Genomic DNA, 23,454 nt, shown 5'->3' on the forward strand with positions numbered 1-23,454 from the left:
GCGGGGCACGGAGCGCGGCTGGCGGCGCTGCCGTCGGAGGCCCCGCCGCGGAGCAGCGCCGGCCCGCCCGCCCCGCCGGGGCACCGAGGCTGTACCGGCGCCAGTGGCGGAGGGTGGGAGTACGGGACACTTTCCAGCAGCAAAGCGAGAGGGGACGTGGGTGTTTTTTCCACTCTAAAAGCAACACGAGGCCGGGGCGGGGAGGGGGGGGTCTCAAGGCGAAGGGGAAAGGAGGCGGCGGCGGGGCCGCCCCATGGGGGTCGCGGCTCTCCGCCCTTGCCGAGCCTCTCCCCTGCCCCCGTGGCGGGTGTTGCGCGGCTCGGCCGCACCGCCAGCACCGTGCGGGGCTCCGGGAGGGCAGCGGGGCGGCCGCGAGGCTGAGCGCTGTTCTTGCGGAGCCGTGCCAGCTACTTACGTGTCCGCGTCCCCGCCGCAGGGCTGCGCGCTCGGGGGGCTGCGCGACCAGGAGGGCGGCGGGACTGGGGGGCGCGGCGGCCCCGAGCCTCCGCCTGTCACTCCAGGCCGTTGCGGTGGCCCGGCTCGGGGGGCGGCAGCAGCTCCGGGGAATGGCAGGGCGGACTGCCGGCCGCGCTGTGCTCGCTGTCGGTGTCGCTGCCCTTCTTGCCACCAGGGCCGGGGCCGCCGCCGGGGCCGCCGCCGCCGGGACCCCCGGCGCCTCCGGGGCCGCTGTGGGTCTTGACGTGCTTGCTGAGGTGGTCGCTGCGCATGAAGCGCTTGTTGCAGACGGGGCAGGCGAAGCGCTTCTCGCCCGTGTGGGTCCGCAGGTGCCGCTGCAGCTCGTCGGAGCGGGTGAAGCGCTTGCCGCAGAAGAGCCAGTTGCAGACGAAGGGCCGCTCGCCCGTGTGCCAGCGCAGGTGCGCCTTCAGGTGCGAGGTTTTGCCGTAGACCTTGCCGCAGCCGGGGATGTGGCAGCTGTGCAGCCCCTTGCGGCGCAGGCTGGCCCCCGCCGGCCCCAGCCGCTCGGCCTCCTGGCAGTTGGGGCAGTCGCAGGTGGCGCGCCCCGAGTAGCGGCGGGCGGAGGAGCGCGGAGAAGCGGCCAGCGGCGCGGCGGGGCCGCCGCCCAGCATGGAGCCCCCGGCGCCGGCCAGCGGCGAGGGGGCCGAGTCCGGGTAGGAGCCGGGCAGCACCGGCTTAAATCCGTCCATGAGATGCTGCCCGGCGGGGCTGAGGAGGTGCGAAGAGGCGCCGCTGCTGAAGGCCGAGTGGCCCAGGCCCGAGTAATCCGAGTTGTAGCCGCCCAGTGGCGAGTGGAGCGAGGTCTGGAGTCCGCCGGGCGCCGGGTGCAGCGAGCTGGGCAGCGCGGCCGCCCCGTTGGGGCTCTGCACGTCGATCCAGCCGGCGCCCACGTCCCACCAGCTGGAGGCGCCCGCTGAGCCAACCTCTCCGGCGCCGAGCCCCGGGTGCGAGGGCTTGAACCAGGACTCGTAGGGGTGCGCCATGCCCACCCGCGGGTAGATGCCCTGCAGCCCCTCCACCGACGTGTGCACCTTGGAGATGAAGACGGGCTGGTGCGCCGCCGCCTCCTGTCCTGCCGCCCCACCGCCACCGCCGCCGCCGCCGCCGCCGCCACCGGCGCTGCCCGGCGCCTGGAAGACGGAGTAGTCGTTGGCGAAGGGCGAGCTGGCGGCGGCCGCGCTGCTGGAAGTGAGGGAGAAGGCGCTGGAGCCCGGCGAGCCGCCGCAGCTGAACGAGTCCGAGACGAGGGCGGCCGCCGCCGCCGCCGCCGCTGCCGCCGCCGCCGAGGAGCCGTTCCGCGCCGCGCCCGCCACGCCGAAGCCCGGGAGGCCGGAGCCCACGGCGCCGCAGCTGCCCGCCGAGGCTGAGGAGGAGGAGCGTTTCCAGGGGTGGAAGCCTTTGCCGAAGGAGGACGTGCTGTCCGAAAGGGCGGACGGAGAGGGGCTGGGGCTGCCGATCTTGTTGCAGGTCGCGGCGAGCATGGCCAGCGGCGTGGAGCCTACCCGCGGTTCCTCCTGCGGGCACAGAGGGGAGAGGGCCGTCCCGCCGGCGTCAGGGATGGAGCGGCCCCGCGCCACCGCCCCGCGCCCCGCGCTCCGCGCCCGGCACCGCTCCGCCGCCCGGCCCCGCTCCGCTCCGCCGCCCGGCCCCGGGCGCAAAGTTTCGCGACTCCCGCGGGAGGATCTCTTCCCTGGGGCCGGCACCGCAGTTCTGCCTCCAAACGCCTACCGGGACTTTTTTTCACTGTCTAACTCCCCTCCCCCGAAGGAGCTCAGGAAGAGTTTGAAAAGGGGGAGAAAAAAAGCGAGGGGAAAAAAGTTGCGTCTGTTACCGTAGCTTTAAAGATGCCCCCGGCACGGCGGCAGCTACGTTTCAGCCTGCTCTCCCTCCCCGGGACGTGGCCGGTCCCCGTCCCTCAGGCCAGTAAGGCTGCTTTCTTAAATATAGAATCGCAGGTCTATCCAATTACTACTTCTTCTTCTTTTTTTTTTTTTTTTTTAAGCGTCCTTTAAATCAGCCTAATTTACGTAGCAACGATAATGAAATACATATATAAATTTAACATATGTAAATATGGATGCATACACGAGTTGAACGTACCTGCTAGACACGGTGGGTTGTGTTATTTTAAAGGGAAATAAAAAAACCACAATCTGTTGCGAATTTTATAAAAAATTGCACGCAAAAAAAAAACCCGATAGTGCTGGGTTTGGGATTATATTTTTTGTTGTTTGTTGTTTTTTTTTTCTTCCAGCAGTCACATGTAAAGAAGAAAAGCCACTTCTTCGGGGGCACAGGAACAGCACAGCCCAGGCGCTGTAGGTTGTTTCTACAAATGCCCTTAAAACCTTTTCTTGCTCACTGAAAAGTGACTCTGCCCCCTTTTCCCCCTCTCACTCTTTCTTTTCTCCTAAATTCACTTGTACTTAAGCTAGGAAAAAAAAAAAAGGAAAAAAAAAAAAGAAAAAGAAAAAAAAAACAGGCTGAATAGAGGAGACTGATAGCCCCGGTCAAGACAGGGGTTATTTTAACCCCCTCCAATCGACAATAAAAAGAAACCAATTAAACCAGCAAGAGAAAAAAATCCTTAGACTCACCCCTAGAAGTGAAGTTGCCATCACACAAAAGTGCCCTCCTCTCAGAGGATCTTTTTTATATTGATAAATCAGAGGCAGTGTTTTTTTTAGAGGTGTGCAATACAATGATCAGTTCCGCCCATTCCACCACAATTGTAGCTCCCTCGCCGGCTTTGAAGTGCCGCTGAGCCACCGCCAGCCAATCCCCGCCACCGCCGCCTCGCTCGCCGACGTGCCTGCGTGAAGTCAGCAGCGCCGTCGAGCCCGGCCGCCGAGCCCCGCCGAGCCCCGCCGAGCCCCGCCGAGCCCCGCCGGCGCTGATGACCTCACGCACTCACGTCGGCGAGCGGCGCGAGCTGCGGTCCCGGTCCGCGGGGACCGCTCGCCCCGGCTCGGGCCACTTCGTCCCGGCCGCCCCTTTCGCTCACCCCCCTCCCCCCCACCCCCGTGTGCGCAATTTGACAACAGTTGCTTTTGTTGTGCTGGTGGTTTTTTGCTTTTTGTTTTGCTTTTTTTTTTTCCCCGCGGAATGGTTTATGTTTGAATTTTCATATCATCATCATCTCAGTCGTACTATGATTATCGGCACGGACTGGCGAGAGCTAGTCCCCGATCCCTTCTGGTCAGCCCTTCTTCTCCCGCTGTCCGGCAAGGGGGGGAAACACTTTAGGCCACTGCTGCTTGTCCCTCCCTCCCTTCTCGCCCTCGCCGACCGCGGCTACAGGCGTGATTCTTGTACAAGCCGAGTCCACCCGGGCGGCACCGGCACAATCAGGGGCCGCTTCCCGCCCCCTCGTCCCCCTCGAAGGTGAGCGCTTTGCTCCCCTCGACTTCTCGCCCAGCCCTGGGAGGCTGCGGGGAAAGGCAGAGCCCTCTCCTCCTGTCCCTGGGGGACCGCAATCGGCCCGGCCCTGCTCGCCCAGGTGCTCTCAACCCTGCGGGCTTTCCATGGCTTTGCTTAGCTTTCCAGGGGATGTTTATCCTCATTCTTTCGGCTTCGGTTTTGACCCGTTTCCGTGTCTTGGGGATATTGACTGTACATCATATCTATTGATCAAGGGAGTAATGTACATTATCATACTTTGAAGTAAGAGTGAAGTAAATTAATGAACTGCTTTCTTTCTCTGAAAGCTGACGCTTACCATAAATGTCGCGTTTCTCTCTGCGAGCTGCTCTGAATGATTTTAGCCTGTTGAGAAGGCGTGACAGGCCAGCCCAGAAGGAGGAAGGGGTGGGGGAAGGAGGGAACTCCGTTTAACAAATAAAAAAGAATTAACTTCATTGCTTTGGTCTCCTTCTATAATGATATTCATTTTACAGACCTAACGCACACTTGTTTAAATTTCGGGTTTAATTTAATCAATACTATCACCCGCAAAGAGGGGAAGAACATTTCCCGGAGATACTCCCTTGTATGAATGCTTATTAACTTTTTATCTCCACTTTCTTTATCTGCTGGAGATGGGGAGGAACTATTAAGACATAGATCAGAAACCGTAAGAGCAAAACAAGCATCGTAAGCATCACATTTTAGACGAACACAAAATCGCATTTTGTGGTGTGCCAGGTTAGGTAAAAAGATCGACACGCATTCCTTTCAGCCCCAGAAAGTCTGAGAGACTTCGCCATACACCGGGGAAGTAGAAGCCTTTAGTGATATATCTCTTTTTAGGACAGCCTCGCCGGGTGGGTCGTCTATTCGCATCCGTATTTTGTCTGCACTTGTCTGCCCAGAGGAAACGTGTCCTTTTTTGATCTTTTCGTGTTTGTTTGTTCCGATGCTTGCCTTGACTCCTTTGATTTGGGGTCGAAAATCCCTAATTTTCAGTGCGCTCTTCCTTTAAAAGCAACGTGTGGGAAATTATGAAAAACTCGTTGTAAAAATAGTCGTGGGAGTCTTTACAAGGGAACTCAACTGAGAGGCAGGGGGAAAAAAAGGCAAATACATCAGAACAGAAATCACAAAACTACTGCCAGTGGGCATCCTCCTGCTACTCTGACAATTTCCCCGAAACTGGAAAAGCAGCAGCTTCTGAACTTTGAGAGCGGTGAGCTGATATTTTCTGAATTCGCCACGGAAACATCTGTAACCTTCCTCCTTTGTATACATTGCCTGCTGGGCAAAGGATTTAAGCAAGCTTACAATTTTGTTTGCATTTGCCTTATTGACCACTGCACTTAAGGGTGCAGTACATCAACATAATATGCAGGTGGGGGCGGAGGGGGGGAGCCAGAAAGAGAGGTTTTCCAGAAATTAATTAAAACTTTTTTTTTTCCCCCCCATTTGAAGTTTAATGTACGGGAGGAGATAAATGTTCGTGCCGTTTCTTGAAAACCTGTGGGATCCACTCTCAATAAAGCTAAAATCTATTAGCATTCTGTATGCATCTGCAGCATAAATTTCATTTGAATTTCAAATTTAATAAACCAGGAGGTTTTTAATCATCCCTGGTTTTATTTGTTTGATATTAACATGCTTATTGACCGGGTCTGTTGACCAGTTTGATCATTACAGGACAGCAAAAAGTTAATTAAAACGACCACAGCTCCTTAATCATATCATCTGTCTCATCCATGTCGCTCCCTTTATTACAGCCTATGATGGATAGTCTCCCAGATTAATTTCTCTGTTTCTTCGATTTGGACAACAGCTTTTTGGACCTAATTTACATCCTGGGAACAACTTGCTCAAGTCTACCTAACATCTTGAGCCTACAATGTAGATTAGCAATCTCGGAACTTTAGACACAACGATAGCTGTCGCTAACCTTTCGAGAGTGGGGGTGGATTTTCTTGGAGCAAACCCCGATTCTCCGCGCTACGACCGGCAAGCGGACAGAGATGGATAGACCCTTGTACCAGAGGTCCTCGCCTGTCTACAGACAGCGCTACCGGGGTGTAGAGGGGCATTTCTCTTTGAGGAACCAGAGGTCTGTGCTATTTGAAAAGACGTAGCTGAAAAGATTAAGTTGCAGGCTGACCACGCCGTATGCTGAATGTCCGTGTTAGCGAGAGAAAGCGCTTCACGCCACCCTTGCGCCAATTTAGGGGCACACGGGTGGGAGCCAGACTCTCCTGCAGCCTTCCTGGCGGTGCCTCTCCGCTCCACCGTCTGTCAATCGTCCAGCGAGGAGGAAGCTTCGCCCCTCGGCGTCCAGCGGCTCCTAGCTCCGCTCCCGTGGGCATGGGGGAAAGCCTCTAGGCGGGGGCCTTGTCCTCGCCCTCTCTGGGCTCCGTGCTCTGGAAAAGGCGGCGTTGCCCCCGTGTTTGCCCCACCGCCCCGTACCTGCTGCCCTGGGTAGGTGGGGGGCCAGGAGGTGTCCCCTTCGCCCGACACCTTCACCTAGAATCTATCGCCTGAAAGATTTACGGAGGGGTGACAAACAACTCTCCAGGCGCACGAGGGCTCGGCTTGTGCGGGGAGCGGAGAAAGGGGAATAGGATGTAAACGAGACAAAACGGCCACCAGTCAGAAAGGACCGTGCTGTGCCTGGCGGTCACTGAGCGAAGAGGGTGGTCAATGTCCTCCCTTAACCTCTACCTGCACCTCTGCATTGCTGTGCTTTACTTGGGACGTTTCCCTCACTGCCTCCCTGGGCACTTGGGTTGAGACCGGAGGTCCCCGCCGGGCGCGGGGCGCAGCGCGGCGGGAGCGGCCAGTGCGTGTGCGCCGCTGCCTCCACCTATTGCCTATGTGGCTTTTTTCTTCCGTCGGTGTAAACGTGTCCCAGGTACCCGCCAACCCTGCCGGTGTCCCCGTCCCGCTGCCCACCACACGTTTCCCAGCCTTGAGCGGCCTGACTGCTCCTCCGCGCAGCCGGCGGGGAGGCGCCCGGCAGAGCCCGGGCTTCTGTCTGAGCCCCTTTGGAGATGGAGAGGGTACACGCCGACCTATCTGCAGCCGGCGAAGGGGATTCACGATTCACTTAGACGTATTTCCTCGTTTGTTTATTTATTTGTCTGGATCTGTGCTAGGAAAAAAAAAAAATAATAAAAGGCAGGGGAAAAAAAAAAAAAAAAAAAAAGCTAGCTGCGTCTCCGAAAGGTCCCTGTAATTAAATTAGCCCGGGAAGACACCGTGCACATGCTGCTGTGTGCATGCCTGGGGAGGGAGAGGAAGAGGCACCTTCACACCCACTCTGTTTACATCGCCGGTGTGCGCCTAGATCCGATCCGCATCTCCTCCTTCTTCTCCCCGTTTCCTTCCCTGCCCTCCCCCCCCTAAACCCCCACCCCCCGCTCCCCCGGTACGTTATCACTGTGCACGCATCGGCTCCTGGGCGGTCATGTAAGTACCGGGAGGCGCCGGCGGGGAGAGCGAGTGCCCGGGCTGAGCGTGCCGGCACCGGGCGGGGCACAGCGCGGAGCCCCCGCCGCCGGTCCTTCGGTCCTGCCTAGAATAGATTTGTTTAAGCTGCTTTCTGTTTTTTTCCTATTATATATCACCTTCTCCCAGGCACCACTTACAGTTAAAAACTACTAAATTCTTCTCCTCAGCGGTATTGATTTCTTTTCATTCTGCTCCGTTAGGAGAGGAGGTAATGCTTCCAGATTACCCCGCGTCTCCTCCAGACGGTTGACAATTGCAATCGCAGTTTTCGGGAAGATAAATGTTACTTTGGGAATTGTGCTTAATTACAAATAATCTAGGAGCTGCTCTGGGTCCGACGGCTTAACCACACGTGTTCACATCGTAGTACAAGCTTTTCAAGAGGGTGCCAAGATACAGTAACCGTTTGGAAAATCGGTGTGCAAGACAGGACTTTCCCATTAAATAGTCTGCCTGAAGCTGGGTCACGCCCCGAAATATATGCTATTTATGTATAAACATACAAATATATGTGGATATGTGCGTGTATATAAATGCGTGTGACAGACACTCGCATATGCAAATCCTAAAACACCTAAAATCGTAGCCTGCAGAGAACATAGAAGAAAAGGAAATCTTTCTACGCCATGTATGTATGTATGCATGTATATATGTATTTCTTTGTTCTCCCAACTGCACAGAAGTGTCAATCTGGGAAAAAAAAATTAAAACATTTTTGCTTGCTGCCGTTTGTGGAGTGGAAGAATCCCTGGTCTTTCAGGAAAGTCATACCTTCGAAGCACTGTGCCAGGAAGGTTTTGCCCTCGTCCGTTCACGCACTCAGTCCGTGTGCCGTCTCCTGAATGCAGAACTCCTGCGATTTGACTTGAGAGACCCTAATATTGATATATTTACTGTTCCTCTTACAATGTAGCTGCCACCTTTCCCTGTCGTTATTTGCCTATATGGCAGAGCAATTAGGTCACCCCCTCACTCCCTCTCACCCCTCCCGCTCCCTCCTTCCCCAGCAGCCTTATTAACTTCGGGGGAGGGGGGCAGACGAGAAGCGGGAGGGAAGCAAGGTGGTGAACAGGTTATTCTCTTAACCCGACCTGGCTGCAGGAGCGAGATGAGCAACACTGAACAGATGTCCCCATTTAAGCCATTCTTTTCCCACATGCCTGCTGGATGCTGCCAGGGCGCAGGAAGCTTGCTGCAGACCTGGCCCATTCCCGGCCATTATGGCCAAGTTATTCTGGACCAGTGAGCACGAACAAAATGGGCTTCAGATCGCGTGCTTGAGAATAATTCGACTCCGAGCCCTGGAAGAGCCCCCCTCCCCCCATTTTTTTAAGTGTTGGGGGGTGGACAGGGACGTGTCTCAGCTCTGATCGTAGCAGAACTTCTCAAAAGCCCCTTCCCCCTCCCTCTCTTCGGCAAATATGGTATAATTTACAGAGCAACTTAATAATCCGAGGGCCACCGCAAAAGCCCTTTGCGTTGTAAACCGCTTCTAATTACCTGCCAGAGCAATTAGCTGACTATCACGAAGAAATTAGATCGCTCAATGTAGCATAAATAATGCGAATAATTTTGTAAGGAGAATGGAAAGCGAGACCTGGTGTTTCTTTATAAGGAAATAACACCTCGTACTGTACGAACCCTACATGAACACATATTAATGTCTAGGCATGCACGGAAATGAATCCGAACATGAACCCTCTGGCTTAGATTCAGCACTTTCTTCATTTACATATGCGGGGTGAAAGTCGGCTTCCAGGCGTTTAGATACAGAGCTCTTCCAGATCACAGTAATTAACACATAGCGACTTCAATAGGAAAACCTGTTTTCCAGATGATTTTTACAATGCAGCTTTATGTCTCATTTGGCAGTTTAAATAGCTGGAGTTGTTTTCTGGCTGCATCTCCACTATCATCTGTTGAGCATATTTTGCCTGGAATATTGACCAAAACTTCCGAACCCATTTTTTTTTTAAACATAGATGACTAAAATACTGGACATGTCTAGAGTTTTCAAGAAGTTTTTTTGGTTTTTTTGGTTTTTTGTTTTTTTTTTTTTCTCATATGGTTAGTTCGTCGAGAAATGTTATGAAGCGTCTTATAAGTTTACGCTATTTTACAACTAATATTTTCTTCTTTCTGCATTTCACCTTGAAGCATCGCAAGCCTTTACTCCATTTTCACTGTTTCAATATTTGATCTCAAGAGGAAAACGCTTTTTTTTCCCAGTTTAAAATTTACAGGTAGTAGACAGTCTGCAGGGATTTAAATGTAGGTGTGCAACAATCAGGTTATTAAATTTAAATATTGGCAAAATATTTGTTCACGCTGTTGGATCTACAGCTGCAGAATTGAGAAAGGAGTTTGTGCCCAGGAGCGTCGTGTAATGAAAGTGCCTTTACAGATGAATTCAGCTAAAGTGGATTGAATTTGTTTCTGTTGTGTTTCCCCCCTCTACCCCCGCCCCCGTACTGAGAAAAGTGCTAGTCATAAAGCTAAACGTGAAGGTCCCTGATCGTAGTGAAGATCATCCCAGCCCAAACTACAGCTGCTTACTGCTCGTAGGCATTCAGGGATTTAGCGTGACTCGTTAGGAGTGCTCCGGGCTAAGGATAAACACAATTAATTTGGTTTATCTTTGATAAATAGGAGCAGCAGCGTATACCGTGATTCTTTAAATGGGTCTTCGAAGGGGGGCAAAAGCCGAGTGTAAAATCAGATATTTCCTAACTTTTCAGAGCGTCTCTTTCCTCCAGCTCGGACCTTAACTGCAGCAGATATTCCTTGTCCCCCGGTTTCCCCGGTAGTCTCCGGAAAGCTGGAATTTTCGCTGAACACGGTTTCTAAGCTTCTCCAGGTCTGAAGGGGACTGCTCAGCTGTTTCGTAGCCGCCACGTAGCACACTCGGAATTGCACAGCATGTTTAACGATTCTTGCTCGTCGGCTAATTAGAGAGGGCTTTAAAGCTCCATTACCGGCAGCAAAATTATTGCGGTCAGTTTAGGCCAAATTCTGCGGTCCTTAATGGAGCGAAACTCCCATTGAAGTCAATGGGACAGAAGTCAATGGACGTTGTGCTCTATTAAGGAGCACAGAATGTGTCCCTTTGTGATTTAGAGATTAAAAATCGGTATCGGTAAGAAGTGCGTTTAAGACGGTCACACTCCCGAGGCAGGACCTCACCCGTGCCCCGGGTATGCTTCGATCCCTTTCCACCGGGCGGGCTGAGCCCCGCGGCTCCCCAGGGACGATGCCGAGGGCAGGATCGGTGCCGGGGGTTATTAATCATCAACCGGGGACAGACAAAAGAGTTTTCCGGCGTTCTGAAAGGACCAAAACTTCGCTCTCCCGGGAGCTTCAGCCCCCCGGGGCCGGCGGGGCTGCCAGTGCTGTGGGAGGAATTCGGTCCATCCCGCGGCCCCGGCGCTCCACTGTCCCCGGGCGCGGAGGGGGCGTCCCGGGCGCGTCCCCTCCCTCCCCCTTCGCGACGCTCTGTCCCTCTGCTACCCGTGGTTGATGTCCCCAGTCACCGACCAAAGAGGTTCGTTTCCCGAGAGAGGTTTAGGATGCCGAGAGTCCCGCATGAGGACGCAGGAAGCGGCCCCTTCAGAGCCCTCAAGCAGCACACACCCCGTTTGGACACCAGCACGGCAGGGCTTGGGAAATCCCGTTCCTAACCCTGACCACCACTGCTATCGATGTGATCTGACAGCTAAACTCTGAGGGTTTAAGGTGCAGCTTTGGGCCAACCCTTGATCTCCCAAATAGAGTTTGGTAGTGCATTATTAAAATTTTCCTTATTATGGGGGCGAAATAGCACTGGACAAGAGGAAAAGCGTGTTTTACAAAACCGAAGGAAATGCTGCAGATCACTGAAATATGACTATAGTTCAATATCCTTCCTCTTTGAGACAGAAGAGGGATGGGACAGAGATCTTCCTTTCTTCTTGTTATTGCCCTATTGGAAAGTAAAAGCCTCCAGGAAAACTTCACAGTGTTTTTCTCAGAACGCAGAGGAGCACACACAGCTGATCCTCTAGGAAGCTGTGCACAATTAAGACTCATTTTCTTTCTGCTGGAACAATTAATTGTACAAATGAAAGGTCAGGCATGTGCTTTTCCCATGTTTATCAACCACAATAATGAGCCCCTTCTATTTTTTCCCCCAGTGCATTATACTGCAATAAAGCGCTATAGCAATGCCGTCTCTCTGAGTAAACATCTTCAAAGGCGATGCGGCGGAGGCGAGCGGTACGTATGTGTGTGTAAGCACACATATTTAAGAAGGACGCAATGGCCGAGGGGAACGCAGATGCGAGATGTGAGAAGCGAGGACTTCCCCAGCCCCGCTGTTCCCGCATCCCGGCGGCGGCAAGGCGCCCTTTTCCCTGGAGCGCTCCCGGAGTGCCGCCGGCCGGGGCTGGCTGAGCCCGGAGGGAGAGTTCTACCTCCGGGGGTTTCTACGTTCCTCCCCGTTTGGGTTACTTTTGTCGAGGGAGGGACGGATCCTGCCCTACTTCTCCAAGGATCACTTCGGCAAATTCTTCTCCCTTGCCTCCACATCATAAATCCACTCCCGAAGAGATAGGCGGGCAACACCTCCATATACATGACAGGGTTTTCTTTCCATTACACTATTCTTCTGCTCACACCTTCAAGAATTCACCAAGTACCTGCCAATTCTAAAAAAATCAAGGGGCTCCACTTTTTCATGCCAGCTTAGTACGGTGTGGATTCACTGACTACACATAGTAGCAATCTTCAGAAGACAAGTATGATATTCTGTATTTTGACCAGCATGTTCACTCATTTTTCCTGTTACTTGGGGAACAGGCAAGTCACCCACTGGGATTATGCTTGGGAGACCACAACTAGTGTTGGCAAGGCGTTTTTCTCCTAATTGATACATTACCCTACATGCAACTATCCAGGATATCTACCCCATGTAACATTCCCCTTAACCTTAATCTGCCCACGCTCACAGTGGATACATTTTTCACTCCTGACACGTGTGAGATGATGGAGGAAAATAACTCTACTGAAGCAGTCTAACATGTTGTGTTGTTAGACACACAGGTGTCTAACAACACAGGTTTACTTTGATTTTTTTTTTTTTTATCACGTTTGCCTAAGATACCCAGAAGGTTTCTCAGAAGGGTCAGTTTCCATTAGGACCCAAAACATGGGTCTGCTTCTCTTTGGGTAGGAATCATTGCTCTGTTTCTTGCAACATTTGCAAGAGGGAACCTTGTGCATACCTGGCAATCATGGACAGGCAAGTTTGGTTTAAACCAGCAGGAGGCTCTGAATGCCTTAAGCTGGCATTTGGATACAGCATTACTACCATAACAAACCCAAGAGAAACATCCATCCGAAAGGGAAAGAGCTCTGCTGGGCAGGATGCAGCATGGCCTCTTGAAACAGCCAAAGTAGTGACAGCACTGTGCCCCATGAGACCGAGCCCAAAGAGAACATGCAGACTGCGATTTTAGATCCAGTGGATGCTGAGCAGTGATATCTGCACAAGGAGAAGCCAATGCCATTGCTCCTGAGGTGTGTAGCTAATTGTCTAGCAACTGCTTTGCATCAGAGCTGTATGGCGAAAGGCCAGAATGATTCCTGGTAGAAAATCTCATTGCTCCTCTGAAAGGATGCTCGTTTTTGTGCAAATGTAAAATTGTTCTTCCAACACTGAGCAGTCTCAAAGTTTACTCCAGTGGCCTGCTTCATAGTGGTGAGGAATAAATGGTAATGATGCAAGTACTGACTGTTGCCACGGTGGGATAGAGGGTTGCCCCGAGCTGGAAACAACACTGAGATAAAACACTTGGGCCACGCCGAGATGGGCGGGCCAGAGCAAGGGGAAACAGCCCTACCCCTGTCGGAGGGATTCCTGAGCTCAGGCGGAGAGTCTGGGCTTCCCCGACAGACCCGGCCGTGACCTGCGCGACCCGCAGACGCCGTCTCCCAAATCACAGTAACGCGCACAGGCCACTGCACTTGCAGGTAAAGCCCGGCTCCACCAGCGTGCCCAGAGCGAGAACCCCGGTGCGCCCAGCCCGGGAGCCGCAAGCTGCCGCCCTAGCCCCCAGGAGGCTGGGGTGGCCCGGGGCACAGCCCCGGCGCGCTGCCCCGGGCCCTCGCACACCCACACCGCCTCCCCCTCAATCACGGCCGCCCCGCTGACAGGCTGGGAGGGCGCCGCACAAAGGCGCGGGCGGGCGCGGCCCTCCCCGCCCGGCCCCCGCCCGCCCCCGCTCCGCCCTCCGCCCCGCCCGCCCCGCTCCGCCCCGCCGCGCTCCCGGCCCGCGCCGCCGCCGGCCAACCCTGACCTGCCTTCTCCAGAGCTCACGCAGGTGGAGAGCAGTACAGCACACGCCTCCTTCTGCTCGGGTTCGCTGTGCTGACAGCTAACTGGAAGGAACCCAGTGACTAGGAAAGGTGTGTAATTGGAGCACAGCTTGTATGTGGACTCTGTTTTTCAGACACTGCAATTCAAAATTGACTTTCATGGCATAATTTTTTCCCTTGGATGTTCTTGGCTAATGAAAAATGAATAGTACTGTAAAGAACGACCCTTTAAACATCAGTTTGTGTCATGCTATATTAAAAGTAGATAAAAGAGATATCAAATGCTAAATGGATTTTCTGAAATGGCTGAAGTCCATTCGTTGGTGATTAGAAATCTGTTTACACCAAAAATCTCTCTCATAGGCAGAAAGTTTAAGTAATTTTTTATTAGGATGCAGTCAGTGTTTTGCATATGATAGCAGTAAGCGTTAATTAGATCTTGCACAGATTTCAGGACAGCTTCAAGTATGAATTTGGGAACCTGTATGTTCAGCAGTAAAGACACATTTCATTCCATGGGGAAAAGTGACATTAAGTCTATGCTACATTTTTGTGGAATTACTGTTTCCACAGAATCATTCAACAGACATCATGTTAGTAGTTATTAATTTATTCATCTACTTTCACTATGCTAGGAATACTGCCTTCAACTGCTAAAGAAGCAGCTGGCTTTTTTATACAAATAAACTGGGCTCTGAGACTGTCAATCTTCTTTGTTTGACAGAGAGGAGTTCCTGCCCACACTGAAAGAATAGCTCAACATCTGTCATCCCATTCTCTGTGATGGCCCAAAATCAGGAAGACTACATCTGTCCTCTTCCTTTCAGATACTTCTGAGAGAGAGAGGCAGGAGGACTGTGTATTTGGTCAGCGTGTTCATCATGCATTAAGCAAGTCCCTACAAGCCCTTGCATGTAATTGTATTGTTTTCCCACTGCTTGAATAGTAGAATTTGCAGTGTAGAAGGTCTTTGCAATTTTGCTCCTACTATGAGATTTTTGGTTTTTGTTGGTTTAAGTTTAGTCTGCATTTGGTAATAAAACACATTTTAATTGTAATTAAAGTGTTTAACAATAATTTATACCTACGCATGTGGTCCATGGGCATGAAAATTGCAGATATATACATGATTGAGCATAAAGCAGAAAATATTTATTCTTTCAGGTTAGGAATTACACTACAGTGCTGAGTGATGGAGGAAGATTAAAATGAGGGATTTAATTTAACTTATTCCTCGCAAGCTCAAAAGTGGCATCTTTTGACATAACTGTGTACAGAGCAGAGGAGAGAGGGAAGGGGTGGAGGAGGAAGAGAAGGGGATGGAAGACGCTGGGAAGAATATGTTATTATGCAAAAGAAATGCTTAACCTCATTTTTCTCTGGTTTAATATCCAGCAAATTTGTCAAAAGCAAAAAGAAACAAATGAACAAAAAAATAAAACAAACAAACAAATAGAAAAATCCTCAATCCCCAAACTCAAAATAGAAATTAAAGTAATTGTTATATTAATTGTAATGTCCTCTTCCAGTTGTAGACAAACTAGTAGTCAATAGTGGAATGTGCATTCCTTTTCTTATTGCAATTAAGAGCTACTGTGGTGAACCTCAGAGTCCCATCCAGCAGCAATTGTGTGAAGCATGCACCTCTGTGACCTACAATTTCAGCTTCACAGTCCTAAGATTTGGGGAAAGCATGAAGTGCAAAACGCACAGAGGGATTTAGGCATTGTGACATTCAGCTCTGCTGTCCAGGGGAATCCACCCTCTGAAGTCAGGCTGTCAGGCTGCCTGTCACATGCCTGGGGACTGTTGGGCTGTGGTGACATGGTGGTTCTGATTTGGCTTACAGCCATGCTGCCACTGAAAGGATGGCTCACCAGCTCAGTCACACTCTTACCTACTGCTTAGATTCTTAGAGCTCTAACCTCTGTTTATCTTAAAAGAACACAGAAAGGAGGAAGTTTCTTAGTAAGGCTGGTTCATTGATTCATTTAAGATTCAATTGATTCATTAAACATTTTCTAAATAAAAATAATTGAATAACATTTTCCACAGAAATGCCTGTCTAATCTCAAGGCATTTACGCATATGAAGTCATAGAACGAGACCTTACTAGACCTTATAGGATTATACTTAAATGAGATTTTAATGTGCCCCCAACAAACTCAAATATGGTACTAAGTTTGCATAAAAAGACCAAAGTTTTTTTTTGTTATTATTTACACATAGAAGAATGATAGCTGCATCCATGGCTGGACCAATCCAGAAAAGAAACCCACAGAAATAGGAAAACCTCCTGCACTACAGAAGAGAATCACGAAAAATGAGATCCTAGTTTCCCTCCAGTCTCTCTGGTTCAGGAACTAAAATTTTACCTTCCATTTCTTCTGTTTCTTTTTATGTACGTACCAAACTTGTCTCTGCCCTAGGTGGAGTGACATACTCATTTTCATCTAGGTCCCCAGATTTTTGGAGACAGCAATTGATTCAGTGCCTCCTCAGGTCTCTGTTTCCATACTGTTGGAATATTAGGGCAGGAATAAAGATATTAGTCAAAAGGACAATAGCTTAAAGGAAGGAAAGGGACTTGCTAGGCTGCCCAAAGCTGAATATCTTCCTGCATATGTCTGCTGTGGGAAACAGATATAACTGAATTGGTTGTTGGCCTTCTCTCATTGCTCAAAAAGACAGTTCTGTCACCAGTCATATTTAGAAAGGAAATTTCATTTTCCAATAGAAATGTTCCAGTAAGTTTTCTCCAGATTACTGTGTATAGAAGTTTTCCTGTTTTGCTTTGTAACAGAAGGAAAGCAAACCATTGCCAATTCTGCATGGCCTTCTCATGAGATGGTAGTGATTAAATATTTTGCATTTTCTTTCTGCTTTATGAGTTTGGGGTGTACACTCACTTTATGCCTTCTTTTTTGTTAAACAGTGCAGAGTAGAATTTGGTTTCATTGTGTGCATTTTTAATGAGAGCTGTGAATTTTGCAACAGCATTTTCTTCTGAAAATAAAGCTTGGAAAAAACACCAAATATAGCGACACAATAAAATTGTAAGAGTTATAAACATTGTAACTAGCCTTGAGGATGTTTTGACTGAGTCCCTCCTCCCTATCTTTTCAAGGAAGCAGATCCTGAAAGTTAATAAGCTTAGGAAGATTTTAATGAGTACATAGACATAGAAGCAACTCAGAGCATTTGCCTTTGTCTTATGTAAAGGGATCACACTTAAACTTCTTATTACTTATGACATGTGGTTTGTGCTTTGGATTGGCAACCTTCAAATTGTTAAATTATGTGAAATAGGTAGAGAAAAATTCACAGCCTTTAATGACCTGGCCAATACTGTAAATTTGTCAGCTTCCAGAAAATCACTCTTGAAGCAAGGAGCAACATTGCCATTTATTACATCAGAATCCTACAAAATAACATTCACATTCTCATCATGACAGAATAAAAAAAAAATGTAACAAAGAAAACACTCGTTAATGTGGTTACCCTAATCTGCATACAAGTCAACAACATTCAGCCATCTAACACTTGAATGGTTTTGTGCATCCATTTCTGGCTTGGATTGCAGAGTGGCTTCTGAGACCCTTTAGCACCCATAAGCACCCATAGTATCCCACAGCTTGTAGGAGCTGTGTCATGAGCTGTCCTCTTGCTGTCTCTGTGGTCCCACTGAGAGCCTAACACACTGAGGACTGCAAACTCACCCACCTCATCCACTGGATTGCTCCAACCCTAATCCAGTCCATTTTATTCTGTGCTAAAATGCAGACAGGGGTTGATTCTAGGAACTGATTCGCTCTCTCCATCCCTGTCTTTGCTTTATCAAGCAATTTTGCTGAGGTACCTCTCTCTCAGATTAAGAAGATACTATTACCTCCAAGTTTAAGACTGTATTTTTTTTAACCACATAATTTATTTAATAATTAAATTATGGTCTCAACAATGTGAAAATAGATATCTTATAAAAAGAGGAGCCTTTGATTCCAAGGATTATTTGGAGTCTAGACCTTTTAAGGAAAAGGAAAGCAAAAGTTGAGTGCCATCTGTGTTGTTTATCCTGAACTTTACAAAGAGACTCTCTACATGAAATAGTGAACAGGCAGGGACCACCTTTAGGGACATGTGTCATGGGTGGTTGCACAGGTCACCACAACGCAGGGTCGCTATTCACACAAAGTGAGAATGTTGCAGTGTCATGCCTGTGCTGCTGATTCAGCTCCTTATCAGCTCCTGGCTTGGAGCTTTGATAGCTGATGTGACAAACCATAAATAATGGAGGGTCAAGCTGAGCAATGTTGTTCACTCTGACCTTCTAATACTTCTGGCTTATTAGATCAGTCATTAGCGTTTCAACAGGCTGCTGAGAAACAGAGTACAGTGGCTTTAGCTGCCAAATCCTCCCCTATTCACAGACAGCCTCTCTGTGTGGGTATTAAATGCATCCCTGGGAAAAAGTCATATGTTCCTTGAAAGGAAATCAATTTACAAAATAGGGTGAAAATCGCAGAATAGCCAAATATAGAATATGACCATGTATAAAGAGAGTCTATCAGCAAAAAGCCTCAACCTATTACCACCCCATGGAACCCCTCCAAACAATAACCAAAAACCAGCTCAGTAGTTATCAGGGAAAATACTTTTTTTTTATTTAACTAAAGGGATATGAGTAATAGTGTAAGAAAAGAAGGCAAAGAAGACAGAATCTGACAAGGAATAAATATACTGTCATTATCCAACCCCTGCCTCCTCCAAAGTTCTGAAGCTGTGGAAGCTCAATAGTTTCTATTTTAAGGCCCCGTATTTATCCTTCTTATAATGTTGCGAATTTTCCCATTAAAACAGTGAAATTTTCCATACCAGTGGTCTGCCAAATCTTAGAACTTTAAAATAGTTTAAATAAAAAACAATTCAAAATTTAAAATTTCATCAATTCAAAAAAAATATTATAAGCAATCATATTTTAGCTAATTTTAAGAATTATTTTACAATTATTTTATTAGATACATCTAAATGGGCTTAAAAAAGGTAGATATAGGATCATAAGTGCTATGCTAGAAGGAGAAAGACACACCACTAGCACAAACTCTTGTCAAGATTTGTCTTAGGATTCTATGGCTGCTAAACAAACAGGGCTGGATGACAAGGTAGACTCCTGCCATGGATTTATATGGAGCTCCATGACCACCATTGCTGTTGCCCCTGTGTTATCTTGCCTTATAGGAGGTGATGTTGTCAACCACAACCTGACACCCATGCCAAAGAGTCACCCTGAGCAACAGTGGTGCTCCACACAGCAAAAATCCTGTTCAGTTTTAAAAAAGAAAGGGTTAAAAACTGTTTACTAAAAATTAATATCAAAAAACCTCTGAAGATTGTGCATTCAACTGAGAGATTAGAAATGGAAAGAATTAAGCTTTCCTTGCCAGCCCTAAGTGTCCTCTTTCATGCCATGTATCAGTCTTAAAAAGAACAGTCGTTTTGTTTTTCTTTTTTTCTACAGCATTCACACTTGTCAAGCACAGGAGCTTCCTGGGGTTCTGTAACATAGAAGGCTGTCATCTGCTCCAGGATCATGAAGAATTGAGAAGCTGCCATAAATGAAACCAGAACAGGGAGACAGCAGCTCTCTTGTGAAAACAGCCCTAAGTTATGATGGATAAAAGGATTCTCCTGGAACCACAGATCCAGAAGCGAACCCTCATCTATCCTGATTTTGTCTCTTTTGTAGAGTCATGTTCCTTGTGTGACTCAAGTGAAAGGTTTATAGGTGGAATGCTCTTGTGTATTCCTTATTTCCTGAGTGTACAACTTCATACACTCAGGGCTGATTCATAGAAGTGCTGAGTACTCACAGATGCTGCTGACATCAACGGGACTTATGCTTTAGACATATAAAATACCATAAAAATACTAAGCATCTTGGAAAATCTAGCTCTAAGCACATCATATTGAGGACCCCAAATTAGTATACATTTTTATCAATCTTGGCCATAATGGCTCAGCACTTCAGTTTCCTGTCTATAGAGTGAGTCTAATACAGTCTCACTTCTCAGGTTGGGAGGTAAATGAATTAGTATTTGGAAAGCACTCAGAGACCCTAGTAGAGAATGCTACAGAAACACTCATAAAGATATTAATAATTCAGTATTCTGCACAGGGTTTGAATGATGTGCAGTAAGAAAGGCATGGAGCTACATATTGAGTGATAAGAATAAAAAGAATATTGAACAGCTGCTCACTCTGGGAGCATCGTCCATCCTATGAACTGAATGATGTATGTGTCTCTGCATCTAAAGACTTATTATCATGCATATGTGCAATGAGCTCAAATTAAAGTTGCAAAAGCAAGCTTAATTCTGATTTTTCTGAAGTTGAGGGGGCTTAAATTTGCAACACACACATACATTCAAAAGAAATATTTTGTGTGATCATCTCTGTATTTTCATGTTCTCCTCCTGAAGACATGAAAAGTTTCCTGTGTCATTGAACCCAATGACCACTTACACAAAGCATTCATGTGGTCTGGGTCACTCTGGGAACAAATGTATTGATTTTCCAGAGACCAACACCAGGGACAAGTTTGGCTTGAACCATCTACTTTGTCTGATTGTGTAATTTTGTAGTGGCTGTTGGGTAGAAGTGAGGCATTAATTGTGTACAGGGACAGAGTAGCAAGCTTGTCTTTTGGCTTTACTTTGTGTTAGGTTTTTTTGGGTGTTAATGCAGCACTGGGAGAATCACATAAACTTCCATCCCAGAAATGAAGTTATTGCCAATGCAAAAATTCCTATATTTACATATAAATATCCCCATTCAGCATGACTGAATACCTTTCTCATTTGTAATGAAGTAGCAACATCCACAACAATCAAATTCTAAGACAGAGATGTTAGATTAAACTGACTGTACATATCTTTGGATGCAAACCCAATCTTTCAGAAATTCTACCTCATCCAAATGAATAATCCTTACTAAACATGTTCTGAATTATGACTCGATTTCCACATAAGATTGCTTGATCTCAGCTGAAGACCCCTGTAATACAGGAAAAAGACTGCTGACTCCTTCTGTCTCACTCAAGGCTCTAGGTCTAATTTTAGTATGTTGTCTATGTTAGATCAAAGCCTTGGATCTTCCTAGTGACCTGGAACAGTCAGTGGACTTTGTGGCCTTCTGTTATTTGTGACCAACCCCAATCCAGTCATTCTAAACCTGTCATCTACTTTACACTTTGAGTTCTGGAAAGAACAAGAGTAGTTTTATAAATTTTGTTTCACTGGTCATGTAATTACAATTAAAAATATCTGCTTCTCCCCTTTCTTTATTCTTACTTTATCCCAGATTTCATAACAAATATATTTGGTTTCCAACTAGTTGTAGTTCTGTTCCACATTATATTTTCTTGTCATGCTAACTCAAAGACTATTTCAGAGAAAACTGTATCATCCTTTGTCAGGAGGCAATTTAAAATATTAAATCATATATTTTTAAGCAAACTCTTAATTTTGCTTGCAATTCTAAATGTTTTTCTGGACATAGATACATTTCTGAGGAGAAAGCAGTATTGTTTGTTTACACAACTCTCGTTTCTCCCTTTTACTTTTTTTTTTTTTCCCAGAAACATAACTTATTATCTACTCCAAGATTAAAAGCATTCTAAACCATATCAGCTGCGAGAAATAGCTATCTTGTTGATTTTCAGAAAGTCTACAATACTCCATCTAATGTATTCAATGAATTATTTATTTCTTAAAGAGATACAATAAATCTTCACCTACTGTATTTGATGATTTTCATAGCAGGAATAATAAGTAATATGATTTGAGTGTGATTGGAACCAGGTACTGGAATGGGGGAAGGGAGGTCAATTTAGACTATTTACCAAGCACACTGAAAGACAATGCATCTGTAAAGACACTGGACATTGCTACTCATTTAAATTTTCCAGGGGAACAAGTTGATGTATTTCCACTGAAAATAAAAACCAAGAATTACTCAAATACTTATGTTTTAAAGGAGCAGCTTAGGTGCAAAAGCACAATGGTGATGTTCAGTAGCATTGTTCTCTGCTACATTGGAGGGAATCCAAGTAATTCCATTGATTTCAGTGGACTTTCATTGGGCTAACTGAGAATAGAATCTGACTCCATGTTAGCTGGGGGTGGGGAAAGTGACAGGAATATAAATAACTCCAGATAAGTATTTGAATTACTAATACTCTGCAGCATGGTTTCTATCAGTTAAGACTGGTCATACCAAGTCATGAAAGTTTTGGATACATTGTCTCCCATTTAGTTCATACAGTTAAAAAAAAAAGATAAAAAAATAAAGCACTGCTTAGTGGCATTTGTTTTTGATGCTGTTGTTAGGTACTGTTGATGTCATACTCTGAAGCATCCGTCAGAGGATCTCTAGAGTACCTCAGAAATGTGCTGTCCTGTTCAGACCTTGAATCAACCAAAAGTTATAGCTTAGTAGAAGTCTTTCTTGGCACTTTGCTGTGCAGACACACAGTTAGGAGCATGAACACCAACCCTTTAGATTTTAAAGTTTTCTAAGACATTCAAAGGAATAATGGAGAATATTTATGTGCATTATACAAGAATTTCAGGGATTAACAGTTCCTTGCCTTTCCGTGCTTTGCCTTACCTTGCCTTCCCTGTCTCTCCACCCACAGACACTGCATATTTTTGCTTTTTTTTGATGAGATAGAAACCCTAGTTCAAGCAGAACATAAGATTTGAATATAATGTCTTACTCCTCTTACCTTTTTCTGCAAGCAGGTATATGGAATGCAAACAGGTACATGGAATACCTGCAGTAGGATCTTGCTCTAGATCTAGCTAGAATTAGCAGCAAAGCACAAACTGGTACCAGCTCTCTCTATATTTACCTGTAGCCATCATCATTTCACCTTTGATGCTTCTTCACAGATATGTTCAGACTTTCAGTCTTTAAATCACCTTGAGGTCTGGTTCTTTCAGATCACTGGTGCTATATAAACATATATTATCTATATTTTAGTCATTAAAATATCTGACCTTCAGAATATGCTGTTAAGCAGCTAACAGACTGACTTAGATAATTTTGTCTTATATACTTTTCTATTTAAATCTCTATTATGTGAAAAGCCATTCCAAACAACTATTTGCAAATATACCTTAGTAATTTGCATCTATTGTCTGGATTGCAGATTCTGTTTTCAATTTTAGGAATACTTTACTTTAATATTTGTGTTAGTCAATGACTTTTGGCTGGTAAAAAGAGTGCTGGCACACTAAAATGAAATCTTGTTTCACTTTTTTTTCTTTAAAGCATGTTGAGCTTTCTCCTATTTTGTGCATTAGAGATTTGAGTAACTATCTAGTTAATACTTGTTCTGCTGATATGCTGAAAAGCTTTTAGTTAACAGCATGAATGAACTCAGCATAAACGTAATTCTAAACTTTGGCTGACATAGCTCAATAAATCAAAATCTTCATCTCCCAGTCATACACTTAGTTTCATTAAGTACCTAAGAGAAAAGCTAGTAATAGCATTAACATGGCAAAAAAAATTTGCATTTCAATCTGTTGGAAATTCTGCACAAATGGACCTAAATAGATACTGATACTGTGAAACCATCTTATTTCAGGTATGCACATTCAGGTGGCAGGACATGCCTTTTACCAGCTGTGGTGAGAAGGTGCAGTTTCCCACTATTGG

General features: G+C 47.1%; 1 protein-coding gene across 1 annotated transcript; it reads right to left on the bottom strand.

The window, feature by feature from the left end:
• Nucleotides 1–232: 232 nt before the first annotated feature.
• Nucleotides 233–2,225, bottom strand: SP8 (Sp8 transcription factor). The gene has a single exon (XM_030264800.4). It carries the CDS (start codon nucleotides 1,956–1,958, stop codon nucleotides 513–515), a length of 1,446 nt encoding a protein of 481 aa, XP_030120660.4. The 5' UTR covers nucleotides 1,959–2,225; the 3' UTR covers nucleotides 233–512.
• Between the last annotated feature and the right edge of the window lie 21,229 nt (nucleotides 2,226–23,454).

The sequence above is a fragment of the Taeniopygia guttata genome, chromosome 2, assembly GCF_048771995.1.
Source record: "Taeniopygia guttata chromosome 2, bTaeGut7.mat, whole genome shotgun sequence".
Classification (NCBI taxonomy): Eukaryota; Metazoa; Chordata; class Aves; order Passeriformes; family Estrildidae; genus Taeniopygia; species Taeniopygia guttata.

Bases quoted from the DNA above. Each gene is read 5' to 3' on its own strand.
- SP8 (XM_030264800.4), bottom strand. From the start codon at position 1,958: ATGCTCGCCGCGACCTGCAACAAGATCGGCAGCCCCAGCCCCTCTCCG.